Source organism: Myotis yumanensis, unplaced genomic scaffold, assembly GCF_028538775.1.
Source record: "Myotis yumanensis isolate MYYU_CA2020_CCGP unplaced genomic scaffold, mMyoYum1.0.hap1 SCAF_5, whole genome shotgun sequence".
Lineage (NCBI taxonomy): Eukaryota > Metazoa > Chordata > Mammalia > Chiroptera > Vespertilionidae > Myotis > Myotis yumanensis.
Genome location: NW_027223756.1, coordinates 86707860 through 86724064, shown reverse-complemented (window position 1 = coordinate 86724064; position 16205 = coordinate 86707860). Strand labels below are relative to the sequence as shown.

Sequence of the window (16205 nt, the reverse complement as noted above, 5' to 3'; positions counted from 1 at the left end):
CAGCCTTTCTGTCCTCAGTGGAGTGGGGGCAGGCTGGTACTCACGCTGAAGGGCAGCTGAGAAGAGGCAATCATAGAACATGGTGCCCCCTCACCGTCTGTCCCCCACTCCTGTGTCCAGGGGAGCCTGCCCTGTGCTCCTCACTCCTGGCCCACCTCTTCGGAAACAGCAGGGCTCGAGGGCAGGTTTATTATACCTGCAACCTTGGAGAGCTAATCCCCCCAGTGGAAGCAGAGCTCCCAGCTGCCCTCTTGGAATAAACACTCCCCTCCCAGCAGGTGTGGCCAAGCAGGGCCTCCTAGGGGCTGGGGCTGGGGCTGGGACTGCACTGCACGGACAGGAGGGAGGCTGGTACCCAGAGATACTATCAGACCGGCACAGGTAGAGTTTCATGCACATTTCACTGAGTGATTAACAAGAGCTGGGGGTGAGGGCAGGGAGGGTGAAGTGTTCCTGAAAGGTGTGGGCTGGGAGACCCTCACCCCAGCCAGGAAGCCACTTATCCTGCCCCTCTGTGTGGCCTGATTTGCTCCCAACAGTTCCAGAGGTTGGGGTGGGGCTGGGGGCACACGTGTGCCTGCCCTCTAATGTGCTGCCACAAGCAGCCAAGGTCCCAGCCCCACTTCCTGGGCCCCCTGGCAAGATGGGGCGGGGGGAGGGGGGAGGGTGGACAAGGAGGGCTAGGACTAATTCTAGTGCTTCTGGTGCCCCAGGAGCTGCACTAGGGTCTTCCTGGGCAGCTGGAGATGGAAGGAACTTTTATTACCCCTAATTTCAGATAAGGCTACAGAGACTGGAAGAAAGAAACTGACTTGGCCGAGGTCACCCGGCAGGGAACAGGCAGGCCCATGTCTGTGCCCACATGAATCTCACGCTATGCATGGAACTCCGAGTCGTAGGTCACACCTGGGCGAGGCCCCATGGGCAGTGGTGTGCAGACTCAGGCATGTGGGTACAGGGGCCTATGGGGACAACACAAGGTCCAGAGCATCCCAGGGTGGGACTCAGCCTCCGCAGCAAGGAGCTGGGCCTTGGTTATGTGGAAATACCAGGAGAAGGGCCCAGCCAGAGCAAAAGGGCTATCCCAGGTAGATGCAAGAACCTCAGGGGCCAAGTCTGGAGCAGAGCACATGAATGTTTGTGTTAGGTAGTGGGGAGTAGTGGCCAGATGTGGGAGGCGGTATTGGGGGAAGCCTCCCATTGGTCACATTTGGGGCCGGCATTAGGATAACCCCAGGCCTGCTTGGCCAGCTGCCTCTGCAGCCAGTTCCAGAAAGCATGGATTCCTGTTTTGCTGGAATCTTTCCTGAGCTGTGAGGGAGGAGGCCCTCCCTGAGAGGCCCCCCTGGAAGAAACCTGAGAAAACCCTGAGTCACGTGAGGAGCCCAGCACACCTGGGTGTCTGTGGAGCCCAGCCCAAGGGATGATGCCCAACCAAGGAGGCCTGTGGCAGGTTTGGCCTGGCGCGGAGTGGGCAGTGAGTTGTAGGGGGTGGGAGGGCTGGTCTCCGACACTTTCTAGGCCCAGAGGCTCTGATGAAAACGCCAAGGCTGATCCTCGAGCGGGACCCTCAGAATATCAGACATCTGCCTGGGACAGGGAAGCCTGGGAAGCAGTCTTGCCCGTCTCCTGTGCCTGGGGTGGCCCCCAGGCTGGGACAAAGGAAGATGAGCAGGTAAGGTGTCAGAGTCTATTCCTCGGATGAGGGGCTTCCTGTGCGGCCCCTGTCTGCCTGTGTCTTGCCTAAGGTGTGTGTGTCGGGGAGTGGGGAGTCTGAGAGCGTTTGCATCTGTCTATCTGCCATCTCCATTCTAGGCATGTGCATGAGATCAGGGAGGGCCCCACTGTCTCAAGACTCTAGTCAGGCAGTGGCAGCTGATTTCCTGTCCCTCAGTCTGGTGAGTATCTCATCTTCCCTGGACCCTGCACTTCCCCTTCAAGACCTATTCATACCTCCAATGCCATGAGCTACTTGGGGGAAGCTGAGAGGCCCATTCCCCACGGACAATAGATGGGGTAGTGTGGCCCTCTCCCTCCTAGTCCTTGGCTCCCAGGGATGATTTCAGTCAGGAGAACTTGGGGGAGGGGGACCTCTAGGCCTCTGCTCCTCCCATGGTCCTGGGTCCCTTGTCGGTCCTGACCTCGGTGAAGAAACCACACCCCCCACCCTCCATGCCCCTCTCCCAGGCACAAGTCTTTGGGACTCCCAAGGACTCCAAGTGAGAGAGAAGCAGGGAAGAGAAGCTGGACATGGTCCCTGCTTCAGGCTAGCCCCATCCCTGGCAGGCAGGCTTGGTTCCACTGTCCTGGGGACACTGCCAGGACCCACAGAGCCCTCTTTCCACCTCGAGTTTCTGGCAAGAGTCTGGTGGCCTCTGAAGATGGGATTCATGGATCTAGAAGATGGTTTCTGAGCAGAGAAACTTGAGCTGCTTTACCATCACCTCCAAAGTCACCTTAGGGCAGAGCCCATGAGGACAGAGTTGGATGACCTGCCTTCTGGTGCCGCCTTGGCTGGCTGCCAGCCTAGGCTCCAAGTCTGGGTCCAGGCGCTTCCCTGCCCCCTCCCTGAAACTCCCTGGGTCCCTGGTCAGCTCAGATTGCTTCTGGCCCTGGAGGAGCCCCAGGCACCTTGCTGCATTTGCTGGTGTCACTTACAGCTCCACCTCCCTACCCCAGGACTGGCTCACATGGCCCAGAGGCCACCCTTAGATACAAAGAGACACTAACCTGGAAGAAGGTCACAGTAGACCCCCTAGGAAATCACTGCAAGGGGATGGGGGAGGGGTCGACAGAGCAGCAAGTGCAGTTGCAGGGTGCTAGCCAACCTCCCCTTCCTCAGAACAGATCTAGGAAACATCACCCAGACACCCTTCTGGGGATAGCTCACTCCTGCCAGATTCAGGAGCAGCAGAAGAAAGAAATCTCCTAAGACCACTGTAAAAGATGATTAAGCCACTGCCAAAGAAGGGATCCCAAGAGTCATGCCAATAGCCGAGAGCGCCCTGCAGCACGGTGGGAGGACTGGGGGGCACCTCCCCAGCCCCACAGCTAGTAAGAGTCCTGCTGAGACCCAAGAGACCATGCATAACCTTGACCTCTAAGCACAGGGCCTCCGTGTGGGTAGTTCCAGGAAGAACTGGAGGAGCTGGAGGAACGGAGGGGAACAGAGGGGATGGGCTGGGATTTGGGGAGTTCTGGGGCCTGGAGTTGTGCGCCCATTCTAGACCCTTGCTCTAGAGACCCTAGATTAGAAGGCAGCTAAAGCCAGCACCCAGGAGGTCCAGAGCCAAGCAATGCCCTGGAGCTGAGCAAAGCCCTCCACCTGTGCCAAGGAAGGTCTCCCACCTGCTCTTGGTGGCTCAGGGGCTGACCAGTTGTGAGGGCTGCACGGGGTCAGGCCAGCATTCATGTGGGCGTTCACCGACCATTCCACCGAGACTCAGTAGACAGAGCTCCGCCCTCACAGATAATGGAGGCAGATGTCACCACTGTCATCACTACAGGTGGTGATATTAAGAAAAACAAAGCAAAGTAAAGAGACAAGGAGTGAGAGTGCCCGTGAGGTGGTATGGGCGTCAGGGAGTTGGCATCTGAGCAGAGACTGGAAAAACAGGAGGGATGAAACTCCAGAAGATCTAGGGTGGAGTGCTCCAGGCAGAGAGCACTGAGAGTGCAAAGGCCCTGAGGCTGGACCGAGCCTGGTGGGTTTGTAGAGCTGCAGGTAGGCCAGTGAGGCTAGAGCAAGGGTTTGAGAGCACAGTGGGACCAGGTGGGGCCGAGCATCCAGCAGAATTTGCAGGCCAGGGTTAGGAGGTTGGGTGCTCATTGCAGGGGCACAGCAAGTGTGGAAAGTTTAAAGCTCTTTCCTATGGGAGGGGCCCAAAGGAGCAGATGTCCTAGGACCCAGAAAGCCCGGGCCAGGGTTTCTCAGAGAGTGCCCAAGGTCACCTGCCTTGGAATCAGCTAGGTTGAGCTGGAATGTTAAGGGACCTATGACTATTGTCAATAGGCTCCCACTAGCTGCTGTAGGGGGAGGACTGTGAAGGGTGAGGGTGGAAGCTGGACCATGCTGGGGGCCACGGAGGCAGGAGAGATGGCTGGATTTAGGAGGGGGAGCCAAGAGGCCTTGCTTGCTGGAGGATGGGTAAGAGGAATCAAAGCTGACCCGGGTCTGGGGGTGGTGTTTATGAGGACGAGGAAGGCTCAAAGGAGGGCAGGTTTGAATTGGGGGGAATCCAGAGTTCCATTTGGCCATGGTGACTTGAGAGGCCTATTCAACCGAGTAGATGGTCAGAGGAAGCTGGACATAGGATCCTGGGGTTCCGGGCTGTGGCCCAGGGCACAGACCTCAATATGGGTATTGTCAGCATACAGGTGGCATTAAAAGCAGAGACATTAGACAAGGCCCCAATGAAGGATGAGTCACTGGAGTGAAGAGGAGGCCCCAGATCTGATGAGGTCATTGCTGATGAGGCCAGAGAGATGAGAAGGAAGCAGCAAAGGGGACAGAGAAGGAGTGGCAGGGAGGTGGGTGGAGACCAGGGCCAGAGGGCATCTCTGGGAGGAAAGGTATGGGTGACTGGGGAGAGAGCTTGGGGTAAGGAAGGAAAGACAAATCCTTTGAGAAATTCTGACTTAAAGGGAAGACACTAGTGGCAGCTGGAGGGGATGCAGGGCCTAGGGGTAGGGGTCCTGGTTAAAATGGGAGCTGTTCCATCTTTGTGGGCAGGTGAGAAAGAATGCAAGATAGGGATCGAAGGACGAGGCTGAGATGGCAGGAGCAAGTCACAGAGGGGGCGGCCTGGACAGGTGAAGCTGGTGGATGAGGTGGAGCTGGGAGGCTGGCTGGGGGAGGGGATGGGGTCCTTCTCATCACATGATGACACCCTGTCCCCAGTGCGGTCAGCAGCAGGGTCAGGGGTCAAGAATGCAGAGAGGAAGGTGATAGAGGTTAGGGGGCAGAGGGGAAGTGGGTTTCTCGGACAGTGGGGGGTATGCTAGTGAGAAGATGTAGCAGGATTGCTGGGCAGCACTGAGAACCCACCAGAGATCTGTGGCCTGGAAACCCTGGCCATGCCCATGGCCTGGCCTCAACCCAGTGTGCTCCGCATGGCTCTCATGTACCATCCCTCCACACCATCTGTGTGGTAAAGCGCCAATGCTCTGAGCTCCTGCGTGCCCCACCCCCTGGCCCTCTCTGGGGACACTGACACTGCCAGGAATCTCCAGGATGCTGCCCAGGGCCCCGGCTGCATCTGTCCTAGTCCCATGGAGTCATGTCAATTGCCACATATTTAACTATCATCTATGGTCCTAAACTCAGTCTTGATCTGCTCCTTCCACAGCCCCCAGAATGCACTGTGACCCCCTGCCACTTCCTTTTTCACGCCAAAAGATCTGGGCCAGCCTCAACTGGGAGTTTTGCTGCATCCTCCCCCCTCCTCAGAGCACACTGGAAACCACTAACAACGCCCAGTCCTGGTCTGAGCTATACACTTCCCCTCAGGGGAGTGACCGCCTCTGAACCCTCTGCTCTGGGTTCCCTCTGCCCGGTCTGGCCTTGTCCTGATAAGACTGGGGTGTGGGTGAGATGCTCTAGGAAGGCTGTACAGGTGCCATGACCCAAGTTTCCTGGTCATTTGCTCTGTGGCTTTAAGGGGTGGGCACAGTGAGAAACAGGAACTCTTGGCTACATACTCTTGAACTTGTCCAGCCAAGAGCCCTGCTTGGCCCAAGTCCTGCCAAAAATGAAATGAGAACGGAGGGAGGTGATGCCTTCAGGCCCTCCAGCCAATCTCCCTGAAGTGCCCCCACCTCACACACATCCCCTGAGCGCATGAAACCATTAGGAACCTTTTCTGGATGAGGAAACTGAGGCAGGGCAGCCAAGGCGCTGGTGCGCAGTGAGGCCAGGACCACTGCACAGCGGCCTCCTCTCCAGCAGATGTTTATGAACTTTAATTCCACTGCCCAATCCTTTCTTCAAGTGACATCTCACTTGGGGATAGACAGAAACAGCTCTTAAAGCTGCCCTGGTGGGGAGGAGTCGGGGGCACAGAGGCCTCCCTGTCTGGCCTGGTAACTCCTTCCCCAAGTCTCACCTGGGAATCCTGGAGAGTTTGAAAGCTGCCACCCTGATAACAGGCACAGTAAGTGACAGCCCTCACTGGCAGGATGCTCCCCAAAGCTCCTCTTGGAGTTGTTTAAAGAGCACCCTGGCCCCACACACATGTCCACTTACCAGAGACGGTGACCACGATGTACTGCTGGGACACTGAGGACGGGGCAGGTGTGCCCGCTGGCTGTGAGGGCGTGGGGGCAGCCGGCAGCTCCGTCACATACTGCTTCTGGCTGCCCGGTGGCTGTGCCTGGGGCTGGGGGCTCTGCAGCTCGGTGACGTACTGAGGCTGGGGGGTGGTGGCAGTGGCAGGTGGCTGAGGGGGCTGGGGTGCCGCTGATGGCGGTGGCTGGGGCTGGGCCTGTGGCGGCTGGGAGGGTTGCGGGGTTGCCTGTAGCTCAGTAACGTACGCCTGTGTTGCCATGCCAACAGTGGGGAAAATGATAATAAATAAGGCTTTTTTTTCTTCCTTGGGAAGAAGGGGAGGGGGGGAAGAGGAAAAAAAGAAACAACAAAAGAAGGAAAAACAAAAATTAATCTACAGGCAGAGGAAGCCAGGGACAGCTCCTGGCTCCCTAGAGACACATTTGGGTTCATCACTGACTTAATTAAATACCGAGGCTGGCGGCCAAATGTAACCAACCCATCACTACAGAGGCACTGGGTATGGACCGAGGCGGGTCTGCACCTCTTCCACTTAGCCCTGCCCAGGACTCCTGTCTCCTTCTGTCCCAGCCCCTGGTGCCTGGGGGACCCCTGTGCCAGGAGGAACTCAGTTGGGCCCTCACCCAGGGACCAATGGTACAGTGCTCTGAGGGTTCCTACAGGCTGGGCACTGTGCTTTACATTATTTCATTTTAAACTGTGCAACAATCACATCTGGGTTTGGGTTCAGAATGCCAGATGAGGAGCAGAGGCTCAGAGAGGTTAAAGGTTACAGAGCTTGCCCCAGGCCACAGAGCGTGGAAGCAGCAAGGCTGAACCCTGGGTGCTCTGAGCACTTGACTAATCAGCAAATTGCTGGAAAGGACAGTCTTGGGTCAAGTTGTCTGTCAGCCAGCCCATGCTAGCTTCCGATGTGCCCACCATCTGGGCTTGGATTCTTTTTTTTTTTTTTTAAATATTTTTATTGATTTTTTATAGAGAGGAAGGGAGAGAGATAGAGAGTTAGAAACATCAATGAGAGAGAAACATCGATCAGCTGCCTCCTGCACATCCCCCACTGGGGATGTGCCCGCAACCCAGGTACATGCCCTTGACCGGAATCGAACCTGGGACCTTTCAGTCCGCAGGCCGACGCTCTATCCACTGAGCCAAACCGGTTTCGGCTGGGCTTGGATTCTTGGCTGGGTATCATTCCCAGTGGGGTACCAGAAAGGTCCACACCCCCTTCCCCAAACTGCTTATGGCCACAGAAGCTATCAGGCCTTTGCCTGAGGCAGTTATAGGTGAACACACCAGATGTGAGCTTATCATGGAAAGAGTGCCCTCTGGGCCACAGGGCAGGCCCAGCAGCCACTGCTACTTCTGAGGCCCCTCTGACTAGGCAGAGGCAGCCTTTCTGGCTGCTAACCGGTCATGGTTCCTCTCCCAGATGCCAGGCTAGGCAAGGCATCCCTCTTGCCAGACTGCCTCAGCAGGGGATGGGCCGGGAGTTTCTGCCCCCCATCTCCCAAGGCACCCCATCCCCAGCTCCTGAGCATCTAAGATCAGTGGAACAAATGCTTGAGTGGTTCAGAGGTAAAGCTCCAGCCCCACACCTTCATGGCCCTGCCCCGCCTTGCCCCTGGATTTCAGTTTGACAACCCTGCCTGAGATTCCCTCTTGCAGTCTGGCAAGAAGATGCCTTGCCTAGCCCGGCATCTGGGAGAGGAACCATGACCGGTTAGCAGCCAGAAAGGCTGCCTCTGCCTAGTCAGAGGGGCCTCAGAAGTAGCAGTGGCTGCTGGGCCTGTCCTGTGGCCCAGAGGGCACTCTCTCCATAATAAGCTCACATCTGGTGTATTCACCATTCTTAAAAATCCTTAAGAATGGGATTTTTAAGGGGAAAGAGGAGAAAAACAACTGCTGCTCCGTGAGGAGAAGCCCCAGGAGCTCTTTGCTGTGATCGCCTCCTCACAGCCGCCTAGTGAAGGAGGAGCCACCATGCCCATTTTACAGATGAGCAAAGCTAGGCTCTGGGGTGAGCTGCTGAAGGTTGTGCAGCAACAGGGAGTGAAGGAGTTGTTGAATCCAGGTCTCTCTGGTCTCCAGATGCCCTTGTAGCCCCCAGCCCTACTCAGGGAGCCGGGTTCATTTATTTCTCACAATCAGTAGATTTTCAGGTCAGGAGGCCTGAGGGAACCCTCTCCCTCCTCCCCTCCCCTTCACCCCTTGCTCCCAGAGGTTAGCCACCTGCCCTGGGCCCCTGTTAAAGCAGCAGAAATGGTGAGCAGGGAGCGCACCTGAGCAGCCTGAGGGATGCCGGGCAGGACAATGGTTTCCCTTTATTTCCCTTCCTCGGACCCAAGAGCTGTCCGAGCCAGGACTTGAACTTGGCTATCTCCTAGCCGTGTGACTTGAAAAAGAGCCTCCCCTCCCTGGGCCTCCAGTGTCCCGTCTATAAAATGGGAGGACGGCAGGACTACAAGGCAGGGTGGCTGAGGAGTTCAGTCTGGTCGAGTGGGCAAGCTTGGCCAAGCACCCAGCACAGAATAAGCACTTAGGAAATGGCTCTGGTCCATATCATTACCCAGGACCCTCTAACAAAGCTTCAGGAAAGAGGAAGAGCCGCCAGGTCCTGCCTCTTGGCCGTGGAGCACAAAGGAAAAGGGGCTTCTGTCTGCACTTGGGTGTGCCCACTTGCTGGGCTTAGGGTAGGCTGGGGAGGAGCTGTAGGGCTCCGCTGGCTGGCATAGGCAGAGCTGGCAGAGCCCTGGGGCTACCTTACCTACCAGGCCAGGTCATTAGGGACAGAGGGGCAGAGGCAGTTGGGGAGCTGTCCACTGGGCACTGCGGATGGGTGGCCAGTCTCAGTGTTTCCCTGCTGGTAACTCAGGCAGCCTGGGGAGCTTGCCCACCTGGAGAGGCAAGAGGCCGCTGTCTGCCACACACATGGCCTCCACCCTCCAGCCTCCACCCTCCCCAGACTCCTTCCTGCCATCATTAGAGAGGTCACCTCCCAGGGGTTCCTCACACCATTAAGTCCAAACTCTGGCCTAGCTCTCGTGCTCAAGGTACTATAGCAAATCATCACCCAACTGCCTTGTGGCAGACCCACATCGACCGACATGAACCATGGCCTGTCTCCTAATTCATGAACATATGACTGACCTGTTTCCCCATCTGTCACCTGGGTGTGATGAGAACAGCCGATTCATAGGGCTGTTGTAAAAATCTGATGAGATCAGCCTAGCACCCAATGAACACTGAGAAATGGAAGCTGCTATTTTTTAAAAATTTTTAAATTGATTTTAGAGAGAGAGGAAGGGAAAGGGGGAGAGATAAAAACATCAATGGGCTGCCTCCTGCATACCTCACACTGGGGATCAAGCCTGCATTCCGGGTACATCCCCCAACCGGAAATCGAACCAGTGACTTCCTGGTGCATGGGATGATGTTCAACCCATTGAGCCACACTGGCCAGGCTGGAAGCTGCTATTATTATTCATTCAGCAAATGTCTGTGCCTGGTGTGGACGGAGGGTAAGGAGACAGGCACCATTCTCCAGCACTTGGAAGGAGGCCCTGAGGGGGAACCCGATTCTGATGTCATCAGCATCACTTGGAGCTAGGTAAATTCAGGTTCCCAGGCCCTGCTGCCCAGAGTCTGGGATGGCCCTGAAGTCTGTTGCTTGAGCTACCCCACCCCTGGATGATTCTGAGGCAGGTAGTCCTGGGGGAACTTTTTGAGTAATCCTGGCCTGGGCTTTCTCAGCCCTAGGAGAGCTCGTCCTTTGTGGCCTTCCCACCAGAAAAAGGCTTTAAAAGCTCCACACACTCTGTTGGTTTCTTCTCCTTGAGATACAAAACCTGAAGACCTCATCCCTTCCACTCAGGGACAGGAGGAGGAGGCAATGAGGGACAAAAGGCTGAGTTCAGGGGAGGGGGGTAGGAGAATGGATAAAACAGTTCAATCAACTTTTATATTGGAGGCCTTCTCAGAACTGTTATTGTCAGTCTCCAGGAGGGGCTATACAGGATGCCAAATGTCCCATAATTATTGGCCAGGGAATGCTTTTTTTTCCTTCATTTGTGGATGACCGGGTTAAGCAGAGTTATTTAGGATGTTCCCTAAAGAGGAATAAGTCACAAATGTCTACACAGCATGAGGCATTCCTCATCTCTTGATGGAGAAAAGCACATGAAACAAAGGAATAACTAAGCAAATCTACTCCTTGGCAATGAAACTACCAAGAAAAACACCAATGGCTGCACCTGTCTTCAAAGGCAACAGCTATGTTTTTGGAGAATGACTCTAGATCAGGGCCAGACAGTCAATGTTTTTGGCTTTGTGAGCAGACAGTCTCTGTTGTAATGACTCAGCTCTGCTATTATAGTGTAAAAGCAACCATAGATGATATGTAAACAAGTGTGGCTCTGTGCCAATAAAACTTTATTTCTAGACATTGAGATTGAATTTCATATAATTTTCATGTCATGACATATTATCAGTTGTCTTTTGATTCCCCCTCCGCCCCCAGCCCCAATCATTTAAGAATGTAAAAATCATCCTTAGCTCATGGGCCATACAAAAACAGGTGGTGTCCTTAGCTGGTGGCCTGTTTTGGACACCAGATCCTATAACCAAATGTTTTACATCTTAGATGAGGCCCTTCCAAGGAAAGGGAAAGAAAACTCACCCTCCTCATCTATAGAATGGCTTCAATAAGGAACTTACAGGGGATGGGGAAATTAACTATAATGATGTAGGTTGCCCTCATTCTCTATACCCCGTTAATTTCTAAGACTTGTCAATAATTCTTCCAAAATATATCCTAAGGCTGGGCACTTCTCTCCATCTTCATCAACACCATGCAAGTCTGAGCTGCCATCATCTCTTGCCTGGATCCCTGCCACAGCCTTGTCACTAGCTCCTGGCTTCACTCTTACCTCTATAATCTGTAAGGTCCCTTGAAAATACAAACACTATTCACAAGGCTCCAAGGCTCCCCATCACAGAGAAGGTAAAATTCAGAGCCCTTCCCATGACCTATAGGGTCCTGTGGGATCTGCCCCTCTAGTCCCTGCCTTTCTCACTCGGGATGTTTTAGCCACAATATCTCTCATTCCTAAAATGCTCCAGCCATCCTCCAGCTTCAAGACTTTTGCACCAGCTCTTCCCCCTATAACAGTGATGGCGAACCTCTGACACCTCTGACACGCGAACTCATTTTTTTGGTTGATTTTTCTTTGTTAAATGGCATTTAAATATATAAAATAAATATCAAAAATATAAATCTTTGTTTTACTATGGCTGCAAATATCAAAAAATTTCTAGATGTGACACGGCACCAGAGTTAAGTTAGGGTTTTTCAAAATGCTGACACGCCGAGCTCAAAAGGTTCGCCATCACTGCCCTATAAGTATGCTCTCCTCACCTCCACCTCCATCATTGGCTCCTTTTTTTCATTCAGGTCCCAGCTCATTTGTCACCTTCTTATATTTCAAGTCTCCCTCCCCCTAGCACTCTGGAACACATACTCCTGTTTTTTGATTCCTAGCCCTGTATTTCTCTGTTTGTTTATTTCCTTACTCATAATTGCTCTTCCCTCATAACACCAAGGGCAGAGATCTTGCCAACCTTGTCCATCACTCCAACCCCAGCTCCTAGACCACAGTGGGGGCTCAACTTTTACTGTCAAATGAGTGTCCGTGGGCTGGGGACACACTGCTAGTGAATGTCAAAAGCCAGTTAGAGCCCTGGCTGGTTTGGCTCAGTGGATAGAGTGTCGGTCTGTGGACTGAAAGGTCCCAGGTTCGATTCCGGTCAAGGGCTTGTACCTTGCTTTTGGGCACATCCCCAGTACAGGGTGTGCAGGAGGCAGCTCATCAATGTTTCTCTCTCATCGATGTTTCTAACTCTCTATCCCTCTCCCTTCCCCTCTGTAAAAAAAATCAATAAAATATATTTTTTTAAAAAAAGAAAAGCCAGTTAGAATTTACTAATTGGTGAGACTTTGTGAAAAAGTTATTGCTGCCCTGGCCAGTGCGGCTCTGCAGTTAGAGCATCAGCCAGAGCACTGGAGGGTTATGGGTTTAATTCCCGGTCAAGGGCACGTATCTAGGTTTTGGGTTCACTCCTTAGCCCCGATCAGGGTGCATGCAGGAGGCAACCAAACCATGGACACATTGATGTCTGTCTATCTGTCTCTCTCCCCCTCCTTCTACTTTCTCTAAAAAAAAAAAAAAAGAAAGAAAGAAAAAGAAAAAGTTACTGCCTTCTGCCAGCAGCAGGCTTGTGTTACACAGGTGGATGATGCCTCCTGGTCCAGAATGAGCCCCTAGATCAGGAAGAACATATACTGTGCGGTTGTTACCTGTAGGCCACGTTCCTGGTGCCTGGCCCATCCTCTATCCTCAGCCCCAAAATGCTAGGGGGTGTATGGGGAGGGGAGGGCAAGGACCTCAGCTCCAGAAATACCCTTCCCACGATATCCACACCCCCAGCTTACTCAGCTGACTCCTGGAAAGCTTGGGGTTGAGTGGGGGCCCGGGGCCAGGGACAATTTTTATTTCTGGCTACTCTCCTAAAGCCAGAGAAGGGCCTTAGGAGAGTAGTCCTGGCATCCAGCTCCTGAGATCCCTGTCACCAGCCCCACAGCCCAGCAAGCGAATCAACCTTTCAAGCCACTAGGCTCTCACCCCATTCAAAACGATAAAAATAAATGCAAACAGTGTAATTCTGAGGGCTGAGCAGGAAGTGACAATCATAATAGTAACAGCTAACATAATTTGAGCAATTACTGTGTATTTGATGCTCAACTTGTAATCTCTCATGGAACCCACAGCACAGTAACATGAGATTAAAATCATTACCAATGATCACTGGCCCCCAGCTCAGATAGGAGGAAACTGGAGACAAGAGAAGTTAAGTATCTTGCCCAAGAGCAAAGCTAGAAAGCAAATTGATTGTTTCAAGGACAAGCAAACCAAACCAGTGTTCCTACCATAGTCAAATGACTTTCTGGGCTTGAGCCCTTTAAATGTAAAAGTTGCCCAGCCAGCATGGCTCAGTGGTTGAGTGTCGACCTATAAACCAGGAGGTCACAGGTTCGAGTCCAGATCAGGGCACATGCCCAGGTTGTGGGCTCAATCCCCAGTAGGGAGCGTACAGGAGGCAGCTGATCAATGATTCTCTCTCATCATTGATGTTTCTATCTCTCTCTCCCTCTCCCTTCCTCTCTGAAATCAATAAAAGTATATATTTAAGAAATAAATGTAAAGTTATGGGAGGTGGGTGACAGTCAAGAGTAGATAATCAGAATCATCTCTTTCTGCTCAAAATTTGCTTTTCTAATAGGTGGTGATCTTTCTGGCAATTTGGTTATTTCTAGATTTTTACTGAAAATTTTCTAACCTTCAAGGGGTCTTACACCAACTCTCAGAGGGCCTGGCCGAGGAAAACTCCCTGCAGAAGTGAACCCCCTGCCCTAGCCTCATCTTAAATTCTCGGGGGGGGGGGGGGGGGGGGGGAGTTTTGGGAGAGCCTGAAATTCGACCCTTCTCCTTGAAGTTTGATTGATTTTAAAAGTGGCAGTTTGGCCCTGGCTGGTGTGGCTCAGTGTGGTGAGCGTCATCCTGTGCACCGAAAACTCACTGGTTCGATTTCCAGTCAGGGTACATCCTAGGTTGCGGGTTTGATCCCTGGTTGGAGTGCTGATGGGAGGCAGCCGATTGATGTTTCTCTCTCTCCCCCCTCTTCCTGCCTCTCTTAAAAAAATGAAAAATCAGCCCTAGCCGGTTTGGCTCAGTGGATAGAGCTTCGGCCTGCGGACTCAAGGGTCCCAGGTTCGATTCCGGTCAAGGGCATGTACCTTGGTTGTGGGCACATCCCCAGTGGGGAGTGTGCAGGAGGCAGCTGATCGATGTTTCTCTCTCATCGATGTTTCTAACTATCTCTCTCCCTTCCTCTCTGTAAAAAATCAATAAAATATATTTTTAAAAAATGAAAAATCAATAAAAACCTATTAAAAAAGATTTTTTAAAGAAGTGGCAGTTTGCACATAGCCACTCAGCTCTGCTGATGTTAAACTCCAAAGCAAGATGGAGGCTAGGGAAAGTGGACTTGGCCTGGCTGGCTTAAAAAAAATTCTTCTCCAAGCTGGCAGCTCTTGTCGTCTGGCAAAGCAGTCCCTCGATTCTCCTCTAACAAATGTGGAACACTCACTTCCCCTTCCCTCTGACCTCGGTGACCACTCCCTCCTGCCCACGTGGCCCTGAGGCTGGTACCTCCTCAGTAACATGTGACCCAACTGACACCAACTTGATTGACACAAAAACATGTGTCTCGCCAAGAGAAGAAGCGTAATAAATCTAAGAAACTTCCTCAGGCACCATTTGCTACCCGTTCCCAGAAAGGGAGACCAGGATGGGCAGAACAGCTAGGAATGGTCCCACCTGGTCTAAGACAGCAGCCCCCAGAGAGGCAATCAAGTTTCTGTTCCTCTAACTCATTCAAGATCACTCTTCCCTACCATCAGCTTCGATTTTTGCAAATCAAATCTTCCAGGCTAAAGCCATCCTCCCAGCCCACAGCTTCTCCCTGAAACTGCCTCCTCTCAGAGAGAAGGCAGATTTCGGAGGAAACTGCAGGGGTGAAATTGAAACTAGCTAATAGTTAATCTATCAAACACATTCAGAAACAGTAGATGGGGTAAAAGTTCAAAGATGAATCCTAGAGAAAGTCATGAAAAGAATTAGGAATCCTTGAAATGCAAAAAAAAAAAGGGGGGGTTCTCCCCATTTTACAGGATGAAAAACTGAGGACTCAGCAGCTATGGCTGGCACTGAGTCCTGGGGACAACTAGGGGGGTGCTAAAGAGAAAAGGCACAGGTGGCCTACCACCGCTTGGGAGAGCGGTAAGGCCCCGCGACAACTGCCCCACCCGGTTCCAGGGTGCACAGGACGGCCCCGCCTACACCTTAAGGCTTGGCCCCGCCCACCGACCTCGGCCCCGCCTCGCTCCTCCTTAGCTCCTATTGGCCCAACCTCCCCAGGCCCGCCCCTCCACACCTCCTAATATATAAAAGCCCCCCGCTGGGGCCCATCGACCTCCGCTCGCCGTGGGCCAGCGAGCGCCCGCCCCTCGCGGGGGCCGGGCTGCGGGGCCTAGGGCGGGTGGTGTCGCCCCAGCTGGGCCCCGGCCCCCCTCCCCCACGGCCCCGACTGTCGCCGCCATTTTGACCGTCCGCCCCTTCCCCCGGGACTATGATTACAGCGACACCCGCCGCCGGAGCCCCGCCGTCCTCCCCGGCCCGCCACCCGGCCGTCCGGGTTACCTTGGCTTCTCCCCACTTCTGTCCGCAGAAGGGCTTTCCAGAGGTCTCGGAGGCGATGTTGGGAGGGGGACAGAACGTGCCGGGGTCCCCGGGCTGGGTCGGGGATCGGGGTGGGGGTGGGGGTCGGCCGGGCGGTTGTTGTTGTTGACTCGCGTTGCCGGGTTGCTTGGTCGCCACGACTACCGTGGCTATGGCGCCTCCGTTTCCCTCACCGGGGCAACTGTTGCTACCCACCCTACTTACGTCACGGGCAAGGGCGGGGTCCCGGGTGATTGGCGACGCCGGGAGGAGTGATTGGACAGTGCTGGGCCCTGCTGCTAAGCTATTGGTCCTAAAGCACGCTTTTCAACACCCTCTTGACTTTCCGGCGATCTGATTAATCGGCAGGAATGTCCATCAAAGGAAACTGAACCCTCAAAGGTAGCCGAGCCCGTCATTCCCGCAAGGAAGCAGCGGCTAAGAATAAAGGGGTGGGGCCTATGGCTTGCGGCTGTAAAACTGCCCTCTGTTTCGACTAAAAGGACGTCAATCTCCCCTAAAGGTTTGCCGCGCTCTCTAACCGGAGGCCGCGAGCATGCGCAGCACGCAAGGCTAGCTGGGAGTGG

General features: G+C 53.7%; 1 protein-coding gene across 4 annotated transcripts in view; it reads right to left on the bottom strand.

Moving 5' to 3' along the window:
• Positions 1-15808, bottom strand: part of RFX1 (regulatory factor X1) — a 33584-nt gene extending 17776 nt beyond the window's left edge. For 3 of the 4 annotated variants that reach the window (XM_070416188.1, XM_070416189.1, XM_070416190.1), the window contains exons 1-2: positions 15601-15808; positions 6245-6586 (exon numbers count right to left, since the gene is read on the bottom strand). In XM_070416188.1, coding sequence (XP_070272289.1) covers positions 6245-6545 — 301 coding nt within the window. In that variant the 5' untranslated portion in view covers positions 6546-6586; positions 15601-15808. Of the gene's footprint in view, positions 1-6244; positions 6591-15600 lie in introns of all 4 variants that reach the window. The other variant, XM_070416187.1, reaches the window with a different exon arrangement.
• Between the last annotated feature and the right edge of the window lie 397 nt (positions 15809-16205).